The sequence below is a fragment of the Patagioenas fasciata genome, chromosome 3, assembly GCF_037038585.1.
Source record: "Patagioenas fasciata isolate bPatFas1 chromosome 3, bPatFas1.hap1, whole genome shotgun sequence".
NCBI lineage: Eukaryota > Metazoa > Chordata > Aves > Columbiformes > Columbidae > Patagioenas > Patagioenas fasciata.
This window is the reverse complement of record NC_092522.1, coordinates 23,315,955-23,339,860: the sequence shown is the minus strand read 5'-3', so window position 1 is coordinate 23,339,860 and position 23,906 is coordinate 23,315,955. Positions and strand designations below refer to the sequence as shown.

At 43.5% G+C, this 23,906-nt stretch overlaps 1 protein-coding gene and 1 long non-coding RNA gene across 3 annotated transcripts in view; one reads left to right on the top strand and one right to left on the bottom strand.

Moving 5' to 3' along the window:
- Positions 1-215: 215 nt before the first annotated feature.
- Positions 216-23,906, bottom strand: part of LOC136099356 (uncharacterized) — a 35,287-nt gene continuing 11,596 nt past the window's right edge. The window contains exons 4-5 of one of the 2 annotated variants that reach the window (XR_011738177.1): positions 1,940-2,086; positions 216-1,264 (exon numbers count right to left, since the gene is read on the bottom strand). This is a non-coding gene — a long non-coding RNA (uncharacterized lncRNA). Of the gene's footprint in view, positions 1,265-1,939; positions 2,087-16,801; positions 23,637-23,906 lie in introns of those variants that run through there. The other variant, XR_010651076.2, reaches the window with a different exon arrangement.
- PSEN2 (presenilin 2) lies at positions 3,940-22,678 on the top strand. Its single transcript, XM_065833443.2, has 11 exons — positions 3,940-4,043; positions 9,442-9,637; positions 10,373-10,602; positions 11,596-11,737; positions 12,612-12,679; positions 13,479-13,699; positions 14,504-14,602; positions 16,386-16,463; positions 18,095-18,211; positions 18,533-18,651; positions 20,280-22,678. Exons 2-11 carry the CDS (start codon positions 9,494-9,496, stop codon positions 20,433-20,435), a joined length of 1,374 nt encoding a protein of 457 aa, XP_065689515.1. The 5' UTR covers positions 3,940-4,043; positions 9,442-9,493; the 3' UTR covers positions 20,436-22,678.

Below are 23,906 nucleotides of genomic sequence, written 5' to 3'. Positions count from 1 at the left end.
TAGTGTGTCTGTTTCCATTTGAAAGCCAAGGGAGCATCTCAGTGTTTGAATTTGTGTCAGTAGCCCTATTTCCGGGTATTATTTATACCTCCTGAAATAAAACAGCCACGGTTCCTTGGATATTTGGAAGATTCTAACAGTTTATGACCAAAATCTCCCCGAGATTTCCTACTGCAAATGTCCAAGTACTAAAATGAAGAACATTAGGGCAGTCCCACAGAATGTACTTATTTACTTCAGAACAACCACCAGCCTGGCAACAATTGTTTCTGGTGAGAAACACTCATCTCCCAAAAAGCGGCAATGTGGTTTGTCACATGATTTTCCTACGAACAGGCATACATTACATTATCTCTGAGAGATCTTTCAAGGAAATGACTTCACAGATCTGTTTAAAGAGAAAAAAAGAAGGCAGAAAATATTTTTGATGGCCACAGGAATACAGTGTGAGGCTTTGATCAAAATGTCTTTTAACGTGCTCTCAGGTCAGATGCTTCACATGTGATGCAGCTATGAAAAAAATATTTGTGAAAGGATTGAAAGTTCTGTGGTTGTAACTCTCAAGGAAGGAGGTACTGAAACGACTCTTTGTCTTCCTATTACCCACTTTAGGGTACAGAGTGGAACATCCAGAGTTAAGCTAGATTTTTGCCTCTGAAAACTACAAAGGATGCAAGCAGAATACCAATTCTCAGAAAGACAGCTGGGCTTCACATACCCATAACCCCAGTGCCGCCAGTTCTTGTGCTTTCATGAAGGTTGTAATGTAAGTACATGTAATTTTTCCTTACACACTTTGTTAGGTTGCACAAGACCTCTCTGCGCTTGTCCAACAGCATGAGAGCAAAAGGGAAGATCCAGTGAGAACATGGAAAGCAGCAAGGAATTAATTTGTCTCTAAATTTCAGATCAGAGACCTGAATGGACACCTGTGTAGTTCATGTTAATGTAATCTTCTCCCAGAGCCCTTCATACTGAAGAGCAGTATTTCTAAGAGAGAAAAAAAAGCTGCAAGTTTAGCTTCTAAAGCTGCTGAGAAGTCAACTGGGCTTGTAAAATCAGTTCCCATCCCTTCAGCCCCTATAAGGAGACAAAGCTCACCCAGCAGTTAAGGAAGAAGGCTTTTAATAAGGATGGGACAAGGCCTGACTCATCTCTTTTGCCTTGCAGCCTGATGATGAGCATGGTGTTCAGTCAACCTTTAGGTGGTATTTACAGCTTCTAAAATCCACATGGCCATGATGAATGGGTTATCTGTCACCTCCTGTTGAATCAGAGAGATCTTGTTTAGTAAGAGGCTGCCTAGCTCAGGTGAACATGCCTTGATTTCAGGGGGCTTGGGATTGCATAGAAGTTTCAGTTTTCATTTGAAAAGGAAATGGAGAACAAAACAAAACACTTATCTCTTTGATATTTGAGGGAAAAACATAGCAAAATAGGTGTTAACAATTCAAATGTCCTAAGAGATTAAAAAAGCAGAAAGCAAATGAAAACCCCTCGGTATTATTATTTCAAATGTAATGATTTGGAGGAAAAGGGGAACCTGCATCAGAATTCTGAGGTATGTGGCCTTGGTAATACAATCAAATTGTTTCCAAGTCCTATGTATCCACCAAGATAAAGGTAAAAACAGATATGATGCTGACTGGAACTAGCCAGAGGAAGGGCAGTGAAATGAACCTAGAATTTGGAAAAATAGTGTAAAAAAGGAAGAGTGGACAAGAAAAAGCATTAATTACCAAAGAATGCTGTGTCTATTATATGGTAGAAACAGAGGGAGGTGAGGGAGAAAAGAACAAGGGAGACACTGACAGGTGTTAGTGAAAAATGAAGAAAATTCACCTATAAGAAAACACTTTCGCTTCTAACTCAAATCACTCTATATGGATGAAATCTGCACGCAGCCCCAGAAACTTTAATGGGTCTAAGAACAACTTACCTGTTATTGCACAGATTTATGGCAGGCCAGGGTGTTCACTGGAACGTGCCTGTTGCCGGCTCCATGAGAACTCTAGGCAGGCTCAGAAGGACTGGCCGACTGCCAGTGAGGTGAAGAGCAGTGCAGTTCAGACTGTCAATGCTTTGGCTTTGAAGATGTAAAATATTTTAAAACAGATAAATATTTTTACCATTATCCCAAATCTGTGTCAGATACGTAAGCCCCACATAAACTAAAGGGGTATGAAACTGTTCTCAGTTGTGGAAAACCTAAATGCAACCAAAATCGCTCCTTCTCCTAATATTAAACAAATTTAACAAGCAGCTGAGTGTACAATGTGCAAAGCATTCAATTAATCAGAGAAATTTCGATTTAAAATAAACTCCAGCTGGATCAAGAGTCCAGTGAAAAGAAACTCAACAGCTTAGCGCACAGACCAAGGACAGACACAGCCTTTGAGAGAAACCTGTTACACAGAGCTCTGATGCTCTGCTAGTGATGAACACAGCCAAACACACAGTTTATCCATTTTCCTAGACTGATTTTACTTTGGCAAAGGACAGCTGGCCATGCTTTGATAGGCAGCTGTCTGGAGCTCTGAAGAATTTTACATGTAACTTACTTCTGTGTGCAAAGTGGCTCAAAATAAAGACTACAGGGATAAGGGAGGTGTATCACTTGTCACTAGTATTGCACAGAACATTCAAGGAAAATAATGTGATGGCCAACCTGAATTTGGTATCTGCAGAATATTCCATTTTTTTCCAATGATACACAGAGGAGAAATTAACTTATTTTGCCTTGCATCTCCCTCATCGCTGTTTTACTCTTCACTTTGTCTGTATGCAAGATCATCACAGATGACACAAAGCAACAAGGAAGGTAAATCTCTGCTGCCAATACTTCCTGTCTCTGTGCCTGAGATCCTTCTGAAGCAGCGGCAGAGTTAATTTATCATGACTCCAGTCTGTGCCTCTGCCCCCACAGATGATGAGCAAGTGCTACAGAGCTGCAACAAACTTCATTTCACTTGACCGTTGCTTGATAAAGCAATGGGAACAACAGAGGCACGGCAACAGTTTGTGTGCTGACAAGACAGCTTCACTTGTCTACAGAATTCTCTTGTTTACTGTCTTGCTAGATTCTTTTAATTTTAAACAAAAAGACACCTAGAAAATACAAATTTCCCACACCCATAGCAAATAATGTGAAAATGTTTGTAATTTTCCTTTATTCATCCTTCTTATCCATGAACTGGGCAGAGGTCAGGCACAACTCCAAAAGAACCATTCTTTGGCCATCTCCCCTAGTTTCCCTATTTACTCCTCCACTCTTCGCCCTTACCTTTTTATTTCAGTCAGGATTTGCACACTCTCATTGCCTTCCCATTACTGAAGGACGTTGATAAACATTTAAATGCCTTAAAAAACGCCGGTGGCTTGGCTAGCTACAGGGTCTGTAATAACCTAAGTTACGGGTGTAAAGCCAGACATCTTCAAGCAATTACTCTAAAACTGCCTTTCCCCGGCATCGTAAGTGTCCCGCGTCCAGCTGTGAGGCCGCAGCCATTAAGCTCTAGGAGAAGCTGAGAGTGTTTTACCAGGTCCCTCCTGTCACCGGGCCCCACACAGCCCGTCCCGCAGCGCCCGGGCGCTTAACGGCAGCCGGCAGGACGGGCCCGCGGCCGAGCGGAGCCGCCCTTCCTTCGTTGAGGGAGAAGCCCACACCTGACACCGCCGCCCAGCTCCGGGAGCCACAGCTCCTCCCAGGCGCTGCCGCTACCCGCGGCGAGGCCGCCTACCCCCGGAGACCTACTGACCCACCGCACCGCTCACGCCCGCCCCACTATGGCGGCCCAGCCACCGCCTGACAGGCCGCCTCACCGCGGGAGAGAGGCGGCGGCGAGAACCGCCTCCCTATTGGCCCGCCTTCTTCTCACCATTCTCTCCCATTGGAGAAGAGTGGCCACTAGGAGACGACACCCACCGAGTGACAGCCGCTGCGGCGAATCGGTGGGCGTGCTCGTTTCCCTCGGCCAGCATTGGGGCCACAGCGTGCCGGAGCCAATGGGCACGGAGGGGAGCCTGTGCCGAGCGGGGAGCAGGTAAACACCGGCGGCCGCGCAGGGTGTCCCGGCCTGGGCTCCGTCCGTGTCCCTGCCGGGCTGCGGGCTCTGGCTGCCCTCCGGCTGCCGACGGGACGGGGTCTGACCGGCGGGGTCTCGGGGCGCCGCGCTGTTGGAGCCGTGCGAAGCCCTTCCGCTGCACGCTGGGGCCCGGGGCAGAGGTGGGGGAGGAAGGAGGTCCGGCAGCCTTGCGGGCTCGTTCCGGTGAAAGTTTACATCGGTATATATATAGACATATAGCTATCTAGACATAGATATGCCAATATACAAATATATTTCTATATAGGTGCCTATTACGTGTATATATATTTTATATGTGTATGTATAGGTAAAATACACGTATATGTGTTTCTCCTGGGCAGTGGTTTCTGCCCATAGCCCAGGATTTCATTTGGAAACGCTGCCCGCAGTTCCGTGGAACCCTGACTTTTAAACCTTAGGCCAACTGGGGAGAATGTCCGCATGGGCGCAAGGTCTCCTTCGGCCTCCTGCAAAGTCTCTGGCAGGCAGGATTGTTGGGTTTTTTGTTCTTTTTTTTTTCTTTAGTGCCTGTTCTCTTTCTCTCCGCCAGCTGCTGTGCATGTGGCCGGGCTGGGTGTGCGCTTGGACAGACAGGGAAGGTGACCTAGCCCTGCTGTGTACACCTGTGTCCTGCTGGGAGTGGGGACAGCGGGGCCTCCATGGCTCCGCACCCCCCTGGCTGGCTGCCCTGGGTGCTTGGGTAGGAGATGGGAACCCAGCCCTGACACAGGTGTCCTTGGGTGTCCCTGGTGTGTCACCTCCAGCCCCTGCTGGTGCAGATGCTCCTGGCAGCGTTAGGACCACTGCAAGTAGCTGCTCCTGTGTGTGGGGTCTGACCCTAGCTTTGAGGTTTCCCTGGTGTAAGTAGGTCTGCAGGGCTGTGGCACCTTTATGCTGTGATAAGGAGTTGACCGCTAGAGTATTTGATAAGGAGTTGGCTGCTAGAGTATTTGGGCTTAATGCTGGCAAAATAATCCTTCTGATGCTTTTGAGGGGGGTTGGATTTCAGCTCTGCCAGGAAAATAACCCTTTGGGGCTCTGTATTGTGCCTTTCTTGTGGGACAGAAGAAAGCAGTGCTAGTTCAGCTGTGTTGGTGTGCCCTAAAACGGAGAAAGAGGACTACAAAACTCTACAAATTCCTGTAGTATCTTGTCTTTCGTTATTTTTGTGTTCTGGGGCTGAAAGTGAATGGCATTTGCAAATTTCTTTTTAACTGCTGAGATGGTGTGTTCCAAGTCCTCTGTCATTTTAGCAGCATGCACATTTTGGCTTTATTGGCAAGAGCCTGGAAATCTTTTTGGCTCCATCACTTAGAATTTCCTAAAGTTTTTTCGTTGTCTCTGTATTTACCAACAGCAGTGGTTGTTACAGCTGAAACTTAGGAGAACATCAGGCTGTCAGTGTCAGCCCAAAGCTTTTTCTTGGTCTAAATATAGAAAATGAAGACAGATTGTCTTCATCTAATTGCCATCTAAGAGAACAGTATGTATGAGCAGGAATTCTAACTCTTAAGTGGATTATTAAGTATTCTGCCAGCCTATAGCAGCTGTTCTATACTGTATATTTTACTGGTATTATTTGTGATGGATGAAATGCAAAGCAAAGGATTTAGCTGTGTTTGTAGCACAGTGATGTTGCAGCATGAAATTAAAAGGCAAACCAAGGCTAGATCCTAATGTTAGTGTGAAATGGCCCAGTTTTATAAAAATCCATTAATCTGTTGAGGAAAGAGGTCACTTGCACGACGGTCATCTGGACATCTGCTCTCCTGTGGCCTTTGTGAGACTGATATAAAGCAGGAGTTGTATTCCCACCTCTGCTGCCCCACTATAAGCATTTACTACTGACCTAGATTTGTCTCCTTTCATTTTTGCTGTACAGTTTTGAGGGTTTGGTCTTTTGGCTCTTACATTGTGTGATTTTTTTTTTTTTTTTTTTTTTTTGAATGAGACCTAATGGTTTGGATCCATCTATGGGCAAAGAGAACTTTTCCCGATACCCTGCAAGCCTACTGGGTCAGTTTGATAATGGTCTGACACATTTTTTCGATTTCTTTGTTTACTGTATTTGCTAGACCATGCTTTATAACTTTCTGTGAATATAGACAGAGCTTATGTTTCCTTCCAGCCCAAAAGCTCCTCCTGTTGCTATAGCCAGAAAGGAAGCATGCTCATCTGAGCTCTCTGTGCTTTTATCTTCTGAACTGTCCTTCCCCCTTTTCAGCCCAGCCTAGGAAAACACAATCAGTATGCATTGATATATTTGGTGTTGTGCACAAATAGGAAAGAAGGTTCCTGTGCTTTCTGTTACGGGGTATCCAGTGTCCTTGGGAGGCAGAAATCATCTCTGCAAGGCCCCTTCCTTTAGTTTAAGCAGTGAAATGATATCAGAAGACAGTGTGGCTTTATAAGACCTCTTTCTTGCTTGCCTGGTGCTGTGTGGCTTCCTCTCTGTTTGGCAAGCAAGTACCCAGGGCAGAGGCTTTCTCTTCTTTGCCCCTGCTCAGCCCAAAGGCTGATGTACTGGGTATGTGGGCATGAGTGACCAAGCTGGTCCTTCCTCCCCTCAAGGACAGGCTGGTGACAGTTCAAAGTGCAGCTCTGATCAATCAATAGTGGCATTAGACAAACTCTGTGGGGCAGAGAGAGGGGACCAGCGGTCCTCCCTCTGTAAACTGTATGTCAAAGACCTCTGCCTGGCTCAGACCCGCACTGCCATAGGTGTTGCAGACCTGAGGTGAGGGAGGTCTTGTCTGGGAGCGAGCAGGGGCCTTGCCACCCTAGGACTTGACCCTTCTGTAAGGGGGATGGCCCAGTGCTCCCTTTCCCTCCTGTGGACACTGGGGCTGCTCGCATAGCCAGCCTGGGAGCTGGTCCTGCTCAAACCTGGCTCTGTGACAGCAAAGGAAAACAAGTGCCTGTTGTCTTTTCGAAAGAGCTAGGCAGCTGATGAGCACCTGGTGTTGGCTTCAGAGAGGCTGGGGGTGGTGGGACAAGCCCTTTGGCAGGACCACACATTTAGGTCAGTTTAAGGCAGCTGCAAGTATAACGTCTGTGGATTTGTTGAAGGTTGGTTGCCACAGGAGCTCCTGTAGAATCCCAGATATGCTAGGGTCTGTTTGTGTCAGATTTCAGTGAAACTAAAGCCTTGTAAACAAGGGACAGTAAAGCTGTGTTCAGGTTTGAGTCTGCTTGCTGACCAGAAGTATTGTCACATCTTTGCATTTGTCCACATCCGTTTTGAAGGAGAATAGCAGAAAATGTCCAGCTTAAAAACAGATGTAATACAACACGGAATTCTTTTTCCATGTAATTGTGAAGGTTAGTAATTAGCACTGTGTTTTTGCTCTTGGTTTAACTCCTCCAGTGGGCACAACTAGGGTGTTGAAAGTAGGCTAACTGGCTGTCCCCTCTAAATCCTCTGCAGAACTGCTCTATTCTGCAGCAAAAAATGTGTGGCAGTTTCTTGAATACTGGGAGAAAAAGTTCTTTAATATTTTAATTGGTTTGTTAAAACCTAAAATATTAGTGCCAAACTATTAGAGAGTAAATATTTATTTCTCCCCTGGTCTCTCACATGGGCAGAAGGTTTTGAGAGCTGTTTAACCCATTGGGTCACAGATCCCGTGGCATGCATAACTTAGCCTGTTCACAGATCCAGAAGTATGTCATGATTGAATGACTTTATGTACCTGACTTCTTTAAATGCCTAAATCCTATAACTGAACCAGAATCTAGGCTCTCAGCTGTAAATTGTGAGCTCTCACATGTCCAGGCGGAAGAGTGTGTTAAGCACTTGGAGTGGAGATTTTAGGCTCTGTAAGAAATAAGCACACAGGTGCAGGTGTTAGGAAACTCACGTAGTAAGAACACAATATTACTGTGAAGCTGACAGGCCCAGCTTGAGGGCTGTCCATGCATTTTTCTCCTGTAACTGTACCACTTTTATCACAAAAAGAGGAACAAAATGATATGAAAAAGCTTGAAGAAAAGGCAGGGGAGGAGCAGTCATCTGAAAAATGTTTAGCTTGAGTTGACATTTTAAAATTTCTTGAAGGTGCTAGATGTGTTGAGGAGGTTGTGAAAGAAAGGGGAATCTTTCACTCCTCCCTCTTTCCTTCTTCCATTAAGAATTTCAATTTCTTTAGTGAGAAGCAAGAATATCTGTCAGATCTTTAAAGTACCCACTCTGACCTCTCAAGCTGGTTGGTGGACAGCACAGCGTACTAGTTGGGCTGCCAATGCATGACTCAGATTGAAGTGACTGTGTCCAAGTCACATGGCTTCTTCAGCTTCCTCTTCTGAGCTGGATTTATTTCCTGAGACACACTGGCTTTGGTAAAATACTGCAGAGGAGAGGTGTTCTTGTAGATACTACAGCTTTACTGTGCATTAGAGATCTGGTTTTGCTTATGGACAGGTGGCTGAAAATCAGAAGGTGACTGAATTATCCTTATTTACTGCAGTTGCTTTTTTAAGCAGAGTTAATAAATGCTAAAAGGAATTTTCCTATTACCTGCTTTTAGAGCTTTCTGAAATCCCAGCTTTAAGGCTATTCTATGGTATCCAGGGCAGTGTACCTTGCTTCTCTGGTGTCTAGAAAGAAGAGCTGTTCCTTTCCTTTCTGCACTGTGCTGCTTTGCTGCACAGCAGTAGGTGGAAAGAGGCCAAATGTTTCTAGCCCCCACTTTTATATTCTAAGTTTTTGCATAATTCAAGTAGTTTTGCTTTTAATCACAAGGCAACAAAAGGAAAAAAAATAAATGTAGCTCGCCTGAGAAGACAGGTCTTTCCCTTTCTACACAAACCTCTCCCTGTCCATGGGCAAACAGAAGAACTGCTAATAAAATTCATCTGGTTAATAAGCAGTTGTAACAGGCAACACAGCACGTTATGCCTGGTTAGCGGCCTATTTAAGCCAAGGCTCCGGGTTACTAAGAAACTTCCGCTAACTGCTGATGCTTGCAGGGGTTTTGTGTAAGAGCCGCGCTGTCTTAGCTTTCTAGCAGCCAACATTTGAGGTGAAGCTTAGTTTGGCCCGTGCAAAACAAAAACTATGCACTGAGAAACCTGCTTTGTGAAAGTCAAGGTGTACTAATGGGAGAGGGAAAATAGAAGCAGCAAAGAAAAAGGATTAAGTTGCTTCAGTGCTGCATTTTGCTGTTCTCCCTGATGGCAAAAGTCACAGTGAGTTTAGCTGAATGGATTGTCATTCCTAAATCGGCTGTTAGGAGGAGACAGTTATATAGTGTGCTGTAGCCTTTCTGCTGAAATTGTGCCTCCTCTTCAGACTTCCAGTTGTTTGCATTGTGATGTTCACTGTTTCTCTTTCCTCTCGCTCTGCTTGTCCCCACAGCCTTCAGTAGTGCTTGGCGGTGGCCTTCCCAGTGCTCCCTAGGACAGCCACGATGATCACATTCATGAACAACTCGGACAGCGAGGAGGAGCCCTGCAATGAGAGAACATCCCTGATGTCTGCGGAGAGCCCTCCAGTCCCCTCCTACCAGGATGGCCTGCAAGCCTCGCAGGCAGGGGAAGCGCAGGCACACAGGGTAGGTGTGTGTCCTTCCTGGAGAGTGACAAAATGGGATGTGGTGACTGATGTAATCCTGCTGCCCTTCCATTCCTTCCAGCAGACTGGCTTCTATGACTGGCTTTGGCTAGTGCTGTTTCTCTGGTGTCAGTCTCTCTGCCAGCAGCAGCAGTGCCTATTCCTATTTCTTCCACTGTTACTCTTCCCTCCTTTTTATCTCCATCTATATTTCTCCCTTTTCCTTCCTTTTGGTAAAGAGACAGGCTTTGAATCAGCACCTGATGCACATATGACTCTTGCAGGATATCCTTTTCAGCCTTCTTGTCTTGCCAGAAACCCTTTGTCTGCTCTGGTCAAATGCAGCAAATGCAAAGCAGCAGGATATCCTTTTCAGCCTTCTTGTCTTGCCAGAAACCCTTTGTCTGCTCTGGTCAAATGCAGCAAATGCAAAGCAGTGGGATAAAGCGCTGTGGGAGGAGAAACTGATCAGGCTTATGCCATCTCAGATGATATTTCTTCTGTCTCAGTTCTGTGCAGCTTGCCCTTCGTATGCATGTGTCCATCTATATATTTGCATTTGAAGAGGCCCTTAAATATTAACGGTTTTGGTTTAAAAGCTTGATTGTGACCTGTTTGTAATGGAATTTCAAATTGCCTTTTGGTATCTTCCAATTAGGAACAAGTTGAAGTATGATGGAATGAAGTTTTGAACACAAAGAAGTGTCTTCATATGCTTGCTAACATTTTTTTTCAGAAGAGGCGAACAGGTAGCAGCCGTAGCCCTAACAATATCGCTGATGGGGAAACATCTGACTCGAGTGTTCCAGTGAGAGAAGGTGCCTTGGAAAATGAAGAGGAGGAACTGACTCTGAAATATGGAGCAAAGCATGTAATCATGCTCTTTGTGCCTGTCACCCTTTGTATGATTGTTGTCGTCGCCACCATAAAGTCAGTGCGCTTCTATACGGAGAAAAACGGGCAGCTGTAAGTGAGGTCTTCAAACCAGCCTCTGAGTACGTGGGCTCCCTAGCTTTACACATACGTTCCACGCACACGTGTCTGTGTACACAGAGTGCTCCCTTGGCAGGTTGGGAGAACCTTTGCACTGCTGAAGGTGGCCGTGTAAACATACAGAGATCTTTCTAAATTATGCTGTGCCTATCTGTGTAAGTTTTTCCATACCTGCATTATACTGCTTTGTTAGCACCACTGTCATTAAGGTGCTCTAAGCAAAGCCTGTGAGCAGCATATAATGAATTTGCTTCATACTGCATCATAAAAGGCTCAGGCTGAACTGATCTGTTCTCTCACTCGCTTGCAGCAGTCAGGGAATAGCATGTTCATTTGGATGAGTGTTTCATTTCCTGATGGTGTTTCTGGTTCCTAAAGACTCATGGTAAAGATACATAGTTCCATCCAGCTCTTGCTGACTGTGCCAGGGAGCACTGCTGGGGCTCTAACTGTCCTTTGCGCATCGGGAGGAGAAACGGAGACTCTGGTCTCTTGAATGGAACCAAAAGCAGGACCTGGAGGAGGATGTGAATGCTGATGAGAAGGGATAAAAAAGTCCAAGACTCTCCTACCAAGTGTGGAAATAAAGGGTCCCCCCTTTGCAGGACAGCACCTGTGATGTATCCTCATAATTATCATGGAGATGATCCATAGCATGCAATAAAAATTCATGGCCTGGACAGAAGTTACTAAACTTAGATGAAGTCATTTATACTCTAGGTCTTTTTGTTTAGAGCTCTGCCAGCCACAGCTTCTCTGTAGGAATGTGCTTTTGATAGAGAGCCCTAATCTTTAGTTGATAATTAACTGAAGCCCAGCCCCTTCAGTGGCTACATCTCATGTTTGCTGTCCTTGGCAGTCATACCTTCCTTTCTTTCCCCCACACACAGAGGTCTGGTTTTATCTTGGAGCAGTTAGTTATAAGAGAATATATATACTTTATATGGCTTTTGCTTTATGCTGCAGGATCTACACACCTTTCACTGAGGATACCCCGTCTGTGGGCCAGCGTCTCTTGAACTCTGTGTTGAACACCATCATAATGATCAGTGTCATCGTTGTAATGACAGTGTTCCTAGTCCTGCTCTATAAATACCGCTGCTACAAGGTAAAGTGTTCATGCTAGAGCTTTTTCTACTATATGCGGTGAACTTGAGTTCAGGTGGGGCTGGTGTGTCAGTGAGAAATATAGGCACTGCACTGGCTAGTCCACATCTTAGTCACAGCAAGAATCACAATGTACAGAACCTTTGTCAGTGATGGCAGAGCTATGCCCCTGGATGTGCTTTGCTGTTATTTTGCCCGTAGTGGCAGGCTCTTAAAAACGAGGCCTGCTACTTTGTGTTAGTCAGGCCTGAGTCTTCTCCATCTGATCAAAAAGTCTTGCTGTTTGTACTTACAGACTAAGTTGTACCATTTACTCCAAGTGCCTTCTCTTAAGTTTCAGACAAGCTTTGTGGAAACTGGTGGTGTTCTGTCTGTGGAAGCTCTGGCTGAAGGGAACAAGACTTGGAGGGAAAGGCACATTCATGTTTTGTGGTGCCCAGGGAGTTGTTATATGTGGTACCAGCACAGCATTTGAGCACTGGCCAGTGCTGCTTTTTAAACTTAGCCCTGAGATGGATTTATTGTACAGCCTTGGGCAAAGCCCTCCTCCCCACCAAGCAGAGAAGCTAGGAGCCAGAACAGATACCCATGGAAATGGAAAGAGACTGAAAAAAACAAAACAAAACAAGCCAACACAAACAAACAAACACCAAGGGATCCAATATAAAACTAAGGGGTTTCAGAGAACTAGGGCCAACTAGTTGTTTCTTCCTCCCTCACTAGTAGTGGGGAGGGCAGCATCTTTGCAAACTGGAGGAGGAGTGCAGAAGGAGGTTGTTGGACAATAGGAAGCTCTGTCAGTAGTGCACGCAGCACTGTGACCTGTGTGAGGGGGAACAGCCCCTTCAATCACTGTCTTTTCTTGCTCTTGATAGTTCATCCATGGCTGGCTGATCCTGTCCTCTTTGATGCTGCTCTTCCTCTTTACCTACATATATCTTGGGTAAGTGGGAATGGTGCAGGTAACCTGGCAGTTCAGGGCTCCTTCACCTCTTCACAGAAAATTCTCAATTTGAACAAGGAAAGGAATGTCTCCTGTTCTACAAACGGAGGTTTAAGAATTCTTAGAATGAGAGAGCTTTTTAAAAAAAAAAAATGAAAATAAGGTCTTTAATAGGCAATGACCAATTTTACAGTGCCTAGTCTACAAAAATCACTGTGATGCAATGAAGTGAACAGGCAGAACCTTGTGGTACATAGGCCCTGAATTATATGTTGAGAAGCAAGTAGAAAGACAGTTTATGTGCTGGGCTGGTTGTCTGATTTGTCTTCCTTTTTCTCAGACTTCATTGCTTCAAGCTCATTCCCTTAGCTCCCAGCTCAGGTAGAACCAAGCTTTTAACTTGCAGGTGATCTTGTTAAAACTTTACATTATTAACTGTGAGCATCATGTACCCAGTGGGATGACTCAGATGACATCTTTGCTGCAGATGGTCATGTAGCCACAGGCCTGTGTTAAGACTTGAAATCCTGCCTGCTCAAACCCTGAGCATTGCTGTCAACCTCAGGACTCTGGCAGCGTGGTGATTGTCTGCACACACAGCAGGTCCAGCTCCTGCAGGAGGAACAGAGAGCTAAGAGCAGCAATTTGGCCACAAGGCAGGTTCCCTTTTCATGATGGGAGCTGCTCCTATCCTGCTTCCTCCTGGTGTAGTAGGAGGTTTGCTTGTTTAACTGCAGCTAGTGGGATGCTTTGCGTGTCAGTTGCTTTTATTGCTCAGCTAAGTTTTCTTGTATTCCAGTGAAGTATTGAAGACATACAATGTGGCCATGGATTACCCCACTCTGATCTTAGTCATCTGGAATTTTGGAGCTGTTGGAATGATTTGCATCCACTGGAAAGGTCCCTTGCAGCTCCAGCAAGCATATCTCATTATGATCAGTGCTCTGATGGCACTGGTTTTCATTAAATATCTACCTGAATGGTCAGCATGGGTGATTCTAGGTGCAATCTCCATCTATGGTAAGTCTGGGTTGTGACTCCAAAGGTGTGGCTCACGGAGAGGCAATCTCAGGACTGTGTATGCTATTCAAAAAACAACTTTATGGTGCTGACAGCTTTAGAAAGAGGCAGATTCCTGGCTTGTCTCTTGCTAACTTGTTCATGTAGGTACTGTACTCCTACCATATCTTTTGTAGTGGAACACCATGTCAGGGAAGTACTGAACCACATGTAACTACATGGCAGGGGTGGCTGGATTTTTATCAGTAGCAACCTGATAGTCTTGTAGGTTTCGTTTACGGTTATCGGGAGATCATGGATTTTGGAATGAGTTACAAGTTTCAAGAGAACCTGCAGAATGAGGTAGCTGGGAGGTTGGTGAGGAGCTCTGGTAGAGGAGGGAGGGTGAGCAAAGAGGAATTGGACCAAAAGCCGTCATTCATGGGAAACAGAGTCAGTGTATGTAGCGATGGATTGTGGAAGGTAAAAAAAGCACCCCCAGTTCTCCAGTTAAATTTAACACCTCGATGTAATACTGCCATCTGCTTTCAAAGAAATATGTAGTATTCTCAAGAGGCTTTTTATAGGATTAGCACAATGAAAACTCATTATTATGTTAAGGCTTGGGGATGGTATTTTAACTGAACATCTTCAGGGACCAGAACAGCCAGAATTATGCAAAGTGGCAGAAACTGCCATTCAGGAAATCATCCAGTTAATATTGATAGATGTAATTTTGAGGGGAGAATAGCTTTTTAAAGAGAAAGACTGAAAAATATGCATGATAGTTGGAGATGACATTGTCTGGCCTTTTTCTCTTTGCAGATCTGATGGCAGTTCTCTGTCCCAAGGGGCCACTGAGAATGCTGGTAGAAACTGCACAGGAGAGAAACGAGCCCATTTTTCCTGCATTAATATATTCCTGTGAGTAAGATTAGAATGTTAATGTTTTTAGCCAGATTAAACTCACAACCTATTTCTGTGTCAAACCAAAGAGCACTATTTCAGTTACTTCCTTGCCCTAAGATTGGCACACATTTATGTTCTACAACAGACCATTTGTAGAAGGCCTTGTTTATCGGTTACAATGGGGACAACTTTAATTAGGTAAAAGTAGCCTACATTTACCTTGTGAAGCTGATATATTCGAAAGTAGATTTATCTTTTTGTGAATACAGTGCAGAACATGCTCCTTTGTTCTGCAAACCAGAACTTGTCCTAGGTGGACAGTAGTGTGTGCAAAGTTCTGTGATTAGAAGATGCTCACTCAATACACTTATTTCACGTGCATATACTTTACAGGCACATTTTAAACATGTGATGAGGTTCCATTTTTCCTGTAGCTCCCTCTTGCGCTGTACGGATGGCAGTGCATAGAATATATTTTTTTTCTTGTTCATTGTGTGGTTGCTCACTTTGTAAAGGGCTCTACTCACGTATTACTCTCCAAACAAGATCCGTCATCTCTTCCCTGGCTTTCTTGGCTTAACTATGATGGTGCCCGGTGCCTTTATCCACAAAGGTATACATGTGCTTAAGATTCAGATAGTTGGAAGGCAGGCGACTCAACACTCAGGGGACCTGGACTCAAGTGCTTCACGGATCTCGGTGACTTTTTCATTATGTCACTTGTAAGATGAATGAGTATTTCCAAATGTTGGGTGTCAAGCTGAGGATGCCCACAACCTGACTGATATTTTTTTTTTTTTTTCTCCCCAAGCATTTAATGTTATATAAATGCTTTTATATGTTCTAAGCAGAGCTTCTGTTGGCTTAAGCTGACTTCCCTTTTACTGGAGATTGTTATACTGACCTGAGACAACCTAAATGAAGTCTCTCACATGTTTTAGTCAACAAACAAGAATTTCTCTAGAAGAGAATGCAATTCAACAAATAATAAATACCAAACAAAAAGTTCTTATGCAGAATGTCAGTGTCTCCACTGGAAGGCCACGTTCTGTGGCTCCCTCTAGATGCAAAATCATCACTTTGGATGAGCTTGTAGTGGAAAAGCAGGCACTGTGTTTGCCTCGGCTTATTTTTTTAGTTTAGCTTCTATAAAAATAGGAGGACTGATGCACACTTACATAAACAGCTGATTTGAGTTCCCTTCCACTGATTTCAGAATAGTTTGTATTCCTTTTTAATTTAGGGATCCACCTCAAGAATAACCCCCAAGCATCCTTCAGTTGTTCTTGGAAACAAAACAGAAATAGCCAATATTTTGACAGGAAAGAACCAAAACAAATAGGCAGAGAGAAAACTGGCATTCTGACAACTGCAGCATATCCCTTGCTTGTGTGCTTCACCTTTAGCAGAACAGGAGTAAGCTGTGTATGGTAACCTCTGGTTACCTTTTGTACTAGCATAATTTCCTGGGCAATTTTTTGGAGAGTCAAGTAGCCAGGAAGAAAACAAAGTAGATGAGGACCCTAGTTCTGCATTTTTGCTTTCTTTATCCTACAGAGAAGATTATACTGACTCTTAGCTATTTGTGCTCTGGGACCTTCTTAAAAGCTGAATGTATGCACTGCCCTAATTTCCTCTCACCTTGCCTTCTAAGTGCTTAGGGAAACCAACTAAGAGTGAGTGCTAGAAAAGCATTTACAGAGGCAAGGGTTTATATTTTTACGGGCAGGTGCTTACTTAGCTCCTCTGAGCTATAGTAACCTACGTTTTATGCAGCTACTTTCTCTCTTTCTTCTAGCTGCTATGATATGGACAGTTGGAATGGCAAAGCCAGACACAGCAGCAAGAAGATCAAGTCAACAGGCGTGGGATGCAGGTTTGCTTGCATGTCACTCTTCTATACAGAGCACTATCCCATGGAAATAATGTGTGTGTTTGTGACTGAAAGTAAATGTAAAATGTAAGCCCTTGAATCCTGACAGAGGCATTTTTTTTTTTCAGTGTTGTTACATTAGTTGCAGAACTTAGTGGTGTTCTGAAATGTGCTTTTAGGACTGGCAGCAAAGATGACCAGACAATGGAGGAAGCTCCAGCATTCAGGCTGCCTTTATTTAAAAAAACCCACAAAAACAACAAACCAAACCAACAAAAAAAAACCCCAAACAAGTGTTATCCATGACACGTTTTCAGATGTACTGAAGTCAAAGCTGAAAATGGGCTAGTTTATATTTTTAATAGTTGAAGATGGTAAATAACATTGGCTCATAAATATAATGCCGATGAGCTGGTGAACTTAAGTACATTGCAGTGTGTTGCATCCGGGTCAGTGTCACAGAACAGACCTGCTTTTACTGAGCTCTAAGTGCAATGTGGCTTACTCTGCCAAAGAAAATGAACATCTTTACATTTACCCTTGGATAAGGCTTATGTTTGGGCAGTTACTCAACAGTAGCCGATACGTTCCAAGTTTACATTCTAGCTGGTCCTGTGGTAATTTTTGTGCCTTTGCTTTTATCTTCTTGAAATGCAAGTTTTGAAGGTGATTTAATAACATCTGACTTGTGGTGTTGGGAGAATTTCCCATCTGGTCCTGTTGCACTTCAGAGATGACAGTACCTTTTCATGTTGAAGCAATAAATGTATGCTAGGGCTTGATAACTGAACATGCTGCTTATTTCAGGATAAAGCCTTTGACTTACTAACAAATGGCAGGGGCACAATGCTGCTTTGAAACTGGGCACAGAGCAGAAGCAAACTACATGCTGAGGCATACAGAATGCCACTGCGGAGCTCTGTCCCACATCACAGTCAGCTCACATGTGCAGCGGCAGCATCTTGTCAGACTGACGTGGACTGGAAAATTTGTATGAGCACTTTTGAAAAATAGGAACTGCCAGATAGAGTACTATATCACAGACTGGCTGCTTCCAAAAGCACTACCAAGGGTTCTGCTAGATGTGTTTAACAGGCCAAAAAAAATTAAATCTGTGAACAATTAAATGTGGCCACTAACTACACATGCACACCCAGCCCCAGTGTCAATGTGATTCAGGGCAGAATTTTTCTCATAAATGGCAGTCCTCTTAGTTATCCATTTTTTGTCATACAACCAGTTAGGGAATACCTGAGCACCTCCACCCCAAAGATATAACAATGTAGGGGTGCATATGAAGTTCACTTGGTTTTACTTGTCATTTTAGCCTGTGCTGGGCAATGCTTAGTTCTGCCTATGTACTCACTTCTTCAAGCTGTTGAACTTCTGGGTAGCTGCCAAAGAAGCTGTGAACATGTCCCCTTCTGACTTAAAGCCACTAAATGTCTCTGCTTGAACTGGTCATGATGATGACACTTTCAAGAAACAAAGGACTTACCCATTCTGGAGAAGCTTCACAGAAGTGTGGATTTCATGTGTTAAAACAAGTTATAAATGTAGCTACCTGTTTTGGTGTGTGTGGTTTTTTTTTTATTATTTGTCTGCTTTCCTTGGCCTGTTTTTGTGGAACCAAGCTGAGGATGGGAGAGAGACCCACAGGAGCCCTTCACACACAGACTCTCAGATGTCAGAGAGGAGTCCTGTTCCAACCCGCCCCATCACTTCTTTCGAGGAGCTCGAGGAGGAGGAAAGTAAGAGAGGCTTCATACCTTGTGTTCAGCATAGTCAGAGGCAGTGCCTGATGTTTTTTACTCATTGTGGTTAATGCTGTTACTCAGTTTGGCCTAATTGCAGTTAATTCAAAGAGTGGTGACTTGTTGAGCAACAATGGTCTTGAGTCTGACTCTGTATTACTTCTTGCTGCTGCAGTATCTGTTCTGGGATTGAGCTTCCAGTGACATCTCTTGACAATTTAAGCAGGAAACTTCACCTGCTCCCCAGGGGACAAGAATTTGTTTGTGAGAAAGCTGAACAGGAGCAGGAGTAACACTTGTTTTTTCCACTTCTCTCAGGGGGTGTGAAGCTGGGCCTTGGAGACTTCATCTTTTACAGTGTGCTTGTTGGGAAAGCAGCTGCTACAGCTAGTGGAGACTGGAATACTACACTGGCCTGCTTTGTAGCCATTCTTATAGTAAGTGAGCAAGCTCTTAAAAACTCCATTATAGCCTGTTTAGCACAGCAGTGTTGCCAGAACTGAGCACTGCTACATCTCTGCAGGTAACACACTGAGTGTTCAGGAGAAACCACCAGTGGATTTCCCAGGCCAGTCCTCTGTCTATAAAGACAGGCTCTAAGCAGCCCTGGGAGAAGCTGAATGATATGGGCTGGGAGGGAGGATTCCTTGGAGCAGAGCCAAGTGTGGGGATGGTGAAGGTGAAACAGCCCCAGAGGAAAAAAACAGTTACAGCTGAAGTGTTTGTGTATTTGCTTCAGTGCCAAAGACTGGGGCCTTTTGTTAGCCACAAAAGTCCTTATTATGAACTCCACATTGATTAGCAAGCATAGTTGAAAAGGTTAACTCCCTTTTGCTAAGGAGAAAGGCCTTCATCCTCTTATTTAGCCAATCTTGTTCTTGTGTTTGCAGTGGAAAAAAACAGGAAGGAAAGAGACATATATCCATGGAAATTATCAGTAAAAGCAGATGACAATCATACTGTAACTGCTAAAGCACTTGGTTCTGCCAGGCCTAATGACCACACACTGTTGAGCTTTCACCTAGGTAGAAAACAAGACTAGAAATTTGCTGTTTACACCAGCACCCTTAAGGAAACTACCCAGAAGGTAGAAGAAAATTAATTATCCCATCCTTCTTGGGCCTCTATTTTGCTACTTAGATCCCAAGGACAGTGAAAGACAGTGACTTTGACTTATGAAGATCATGGATCAAAAAGCATGAGAACTGGAAATGAGCTAACTGAAACTAGTTGTGTTGAGTGTAGCCTTCCTACCTCCTAGGTCAAAGCAGTCTATAGGATCACCTGGTTTCCACATCTTGGGGTCCAGCACAGGGCCTCTTTGCTGTGGGGATGCTCAGTCTTTTCTCTCCATGAGGCCCAATGTCCCATTCTGTTTCTTAACAGTGCTGTTAAAATTTTTGGAGCCTGGTGTCAGAAGTTTTGTCATCATGGAGGAAGTAAAAAGGGCTCAAATGAGAAGGAATCCATATCTAAGTGCAGTTAGCCATACTGTGTACCAAAAATGTACACAAGGTTTCACACATGCTCAAAAAAACAACCCCAAACAACAGATCTTGGCCTGCTATCCAGATAAAACCAGAATTCATCTATCATAGTAAGCAATCCAGTCAAAAGAACAGCAGTTGATTTTTTTGTTGTTCCTTTTTTAACCCCAAGAGACCTTGAAAACTGAGAAGGTGTTAAAAGTACTCCTTATCTGGGCACTTCACCAGGATTTAAGTGCTTTTATCTGCTGGATCAGTACTTCCATACAGAATGGCATAGAACAAAATGTAAAATAATCTGTAAATAAATTAACCTCTCTGGGTCAGCTGTATGTCAGCACTAGCTGTTTATATATCTTTCTTGGCAAAGAGCTGTGCTCAAGATTGCTGAAGAAAATACCTGGCCAACTTGTGCGAAAGGTGAAGGTGTGGACAAATGTACTTGGCGCCACTGGTAGCTCAGGCAGGCTTCAGTTGCTGTATAGTGTATATAGCTTATTATTTGTATATTTGTTGATGACAGATATATTTCCTGGCTTCTTACTATATCTTCTTGTGTTTTTTATGCTCTCTGGCAGGGCTTATGCTTAACTCTTTTGTTACTGGCTGTTTTTAAGAAAGCACTACCTGCTCTTCCCATCTCCATCACCTTTGGCTTGATCTTCTACTTCTCAACAGACAACCTTGTGCGACCATTCATGGACACTCTGGCCTCCCACCAGCTGTATATTTAGAAGACGTGGGAGTTAGAGGATTCTTTTTAAAGCTTTGCTGTGAAGTATGGTACAAATTGGAATAAGTCAAAGTTTTACACTTCGTGCCATATATTTTTAAGGAAAACACTAAATCTGTTACATGATGTGTACTGTAAATCTAATAGTTACATGTTGAACTGAGATTTTTCACAGGGCTCTTGGATTCCAGTGCAAAGCCTGGCTCATTGCTGATGTCAGAGCATTACTTCTGTGTTACGTCACGTGCACACTGGCTGCTGTGAGCACAGAAACCGTATGGAGCGTGGGACACTGGAGAGGTGAAGGGTCTGATCTGTGCTTCCAGAAGCTGAAGTGTTCTAGCCCTGGAACTGCACTCAAGTTTAACCGTACTTTAGAATTACTAACACTCCACAGTTTTGAAGTGTTGTGCAAACATGTGGCGCGAGTAAGTTGTAATTACAAGAAGAGAGCAGTGTGTACACCCGTAAAGAAGTGAGGCTGAGCTGCATAAACTGGCCTCTGTGCACGCAACTTCTGTTGAAATTGCCCCAAATGGCTATTTATTCTGACCCTAGACACAGCCATGACAGATCTAGACAGGGTGTCAGTGGTGGGACATTTAAATGTCAGGCTTCTGGTTCCGAGCGCATCCATCGCTGCCACTAACAGCTGATGAAGGTAGGGACGCCTGTTCAGGCGCATCAGATCCTCAGCGTGGGAAAACATACATTTTCCTGTGTCCTCCCAGCGTTGTATCTTTTTGGAAATCTTCTGGGTCCATACTACAATCCTCAAATTACCACAAGGTGGAAATTACTGCACTACTCCAGTAAATCAGTTGACCTGTACCTTCTTGTGTGTTTTTCTGGTCTCATTTCTGCACATTGTTGTAACTACTCCAAAGGAGGATTTACCTTTTCTTTATGAAGAGGTCCTCTTACACTGATTGAGACTTGGTTTATTAGTTTTTGGTACTTTTTAAAGATTATTTTTAAATTACAAATTTGAAAATAGCTATTTATTCTCAAAGGGACTTTTTAGAAATACCCTATAATAGTTTGTATCAAAATATGGGAGTGCAAACTTTAATCTTCTGTTATATTACTCTGCGTAAGGCATCATTAATGCTAGGAATATTTACACCCCCTCAAGTGAGTTCATTTAAAAAAAATATATAAAAATCACAGTGCTTGTTGCCAATAAAAAATACAGGTCTGACTGAACCTCACTGTTTTATCCACCTTTTAAAATAATCTTATTTCTACTCTGAGAGTTAGTTTTTTAGAAATAGCCAAGCTCCGTGATTTTTTCTTTATATTTCAGTGTCTATTACACAAAGGAGCTGTGTTTTCTTTGACAGCTGATCAATGTCAGTGTTTGAAAATGTAACATTATGCAAGGTTTTGTGAATAATTCAATGTCATTGAGAGATGCAGAATTTAATCTCTGAAAATACTTTTTAGGTAAAGCTTTGAACCATGCTTTTTTAAGATAGTCCTTTTTTCAATAGACTTGTACAAGCTAATCTACTTTGATATTTAACAAGGACATCACACTGGTGATCTAAAAAAAATTTTTATGAGTTGTGTATGTCTCAGTTTGGACAAGCAAGTCATTTTTGTGCTTTGTTTAGTTTCCTGTCCTCATTTCTTACATTTACAATGTTTGGACTTATTTCTAAAAGGTATTTCCTTTGGAAATGTGAATCACTAGATTTTAAAATCTGCTGATATTTAAGGTTTATTTGAGAGTTCTGTGTGTTTGTTTGTTTTTGTTGTTTAACTAAAACAGTTACGGGGCCAAATCAGAATACAATCACTTGCAAGCATGATGTAGAGAGGATGTGAAATATTTATATGTACTAGAAGAAAAATCCTGCTTGGCTTAACAGGGTTGTAGCATGGTGTTAGAAACAGTATATTTCTGTGAAAGCAGAGTTGATATTTGAAGGAAACTGGGGAGGTACCTTCAAATTCTGAAGGATCACTACTGGTTTGCTGCAGATTTGTGCTTGCCAGATTGGCCTTCCACTGAGCAATTATGTGTAACTTATAAAAATTGTAATTTAAAAGGTAACTGAGCAGCAGAATCTGTCAGTGTAACAAAATGTATTGTCCTGGTAAGTGATAGGAGTATATCATCTATATACTGGAGTGGTTTAAATTGTTTAAAAGTTCATATGTATTTACTACAAATATATATATATATTCACTGTGTCTGTTTATGTGTGTATATACACACATACACACATTTTAAAATGATTCTGAGTGATTTCTCATCTCATTAGACATTTTCACCTGTGCATAAAAGTGGAATTTTGTTCATGATGCTGCACAACATTAGCATGGCCTAAGATGTGCAAATGGAGAGCGCAGGATTTACTCTGCTCCCTGGTTGGCCGCTACGTGATACTGACCCAGTGTTCTGGCAGCTCGAGTGAGCAAAGCATTTGTCTGTCTGCCATGTTCATTCACTGATTTCAATCTACTGCGTGCTCTGCTGAACTGCCGTCTCTTTCACTCTGGAGAAATCCCAATACTCCCGGTAATGTGCATCCCTGAAAAAGCACAGCTGTCAGGTAGGCTGGGCTGACACCTGTCTTGATGCAGGTTGTCACTCAACAGTCTGAAGCTGTACAGGAGGTGCCATGAGTTGGCATGATCTCTGTCACACCCACTCCTCCCTTGCAGTTTAAAATGAGTGTCTCATTGCATCTAGTCTCACATGTGGCTTGGGCATATACCAACCTCTAACATGTAAGACTGATGCTAAGTCCACAAACAAAAATGCAAATCCAAGCTTTTCATTGGTGGGAGATATGTTGCCTCCTTGCAGCATTTATTGCCTTTGTTAGAAGCATGTGCAATTCAACCAGTTTGGCATCATCACCTTCTGACCCTGCAGCTGTTGCTTATGCTTTTTGCTGTGTTTCCTCCTGCCACTTCATTGTGGCTTTTGGTTTCGATTGGTTTTTTTTTGGTTGTTTTAAGTGTTTACTGTGCATCAAAGACTGGAGATGCATTCAGCCCACGGAGAGCACATAAGCAGCAGCACAGTCATAAAGAAAGTACAAGAAATAGGACACTCCTTGCAGAACTGTGCAGTGCTTCCACAGCAGCTCTCATCAGGTGCTCCAAGGTCTCATTCATAAAATGTGACTTCAGGCTCCTAAGGGAAGTCCCTCAGAAAGGACTCCATCCGTGCTAGGAATGTCATCTTCTGGATCATGGAGAGAAAAGGACACATTTGCAATATGAGGTGTCTCAGCAAGAGCTTTATACATGCTGCTGAAGCTGGGCCAGTGAGGGTTAGTAGATATAGCAGGGTCGCAGCACACGCCTACCACAGTTGGGAAACGGTGCAGTGGCTGCTCTCCCATACCTTCTTTGTACCAGTTACCAGTAAAGTCTCCACTGTGGGGCAATTGGATGAAGTTAGATGGACCATGTCTCTTTGAGTAAATGGCACTTGCTGATGGGACACTGGTGC

Coding starts and splice junctions, on each gene's coding strand:
- PSEN2 (XM_065833443.2), top strand. CDS start 9,494: ATGATCACATTCATGAACAACTCGGACAGCGAGGAGGAGCCCTGCAAT. Junction 11,738..12,611: donor ATAAATACCGCTGCTACAAG/GTAAAGTGTTCA, acceptor TGCTCTTGATAG/TTCATCCATGGCTGGCTGAT. Junction 16,464..18,094: donor TCAACAGGCGTGGGATGCAG/GTTTGCTTGCAT, acceptor TGTGGAACCAAG/CTGAGGATGGGAGAGAGACC.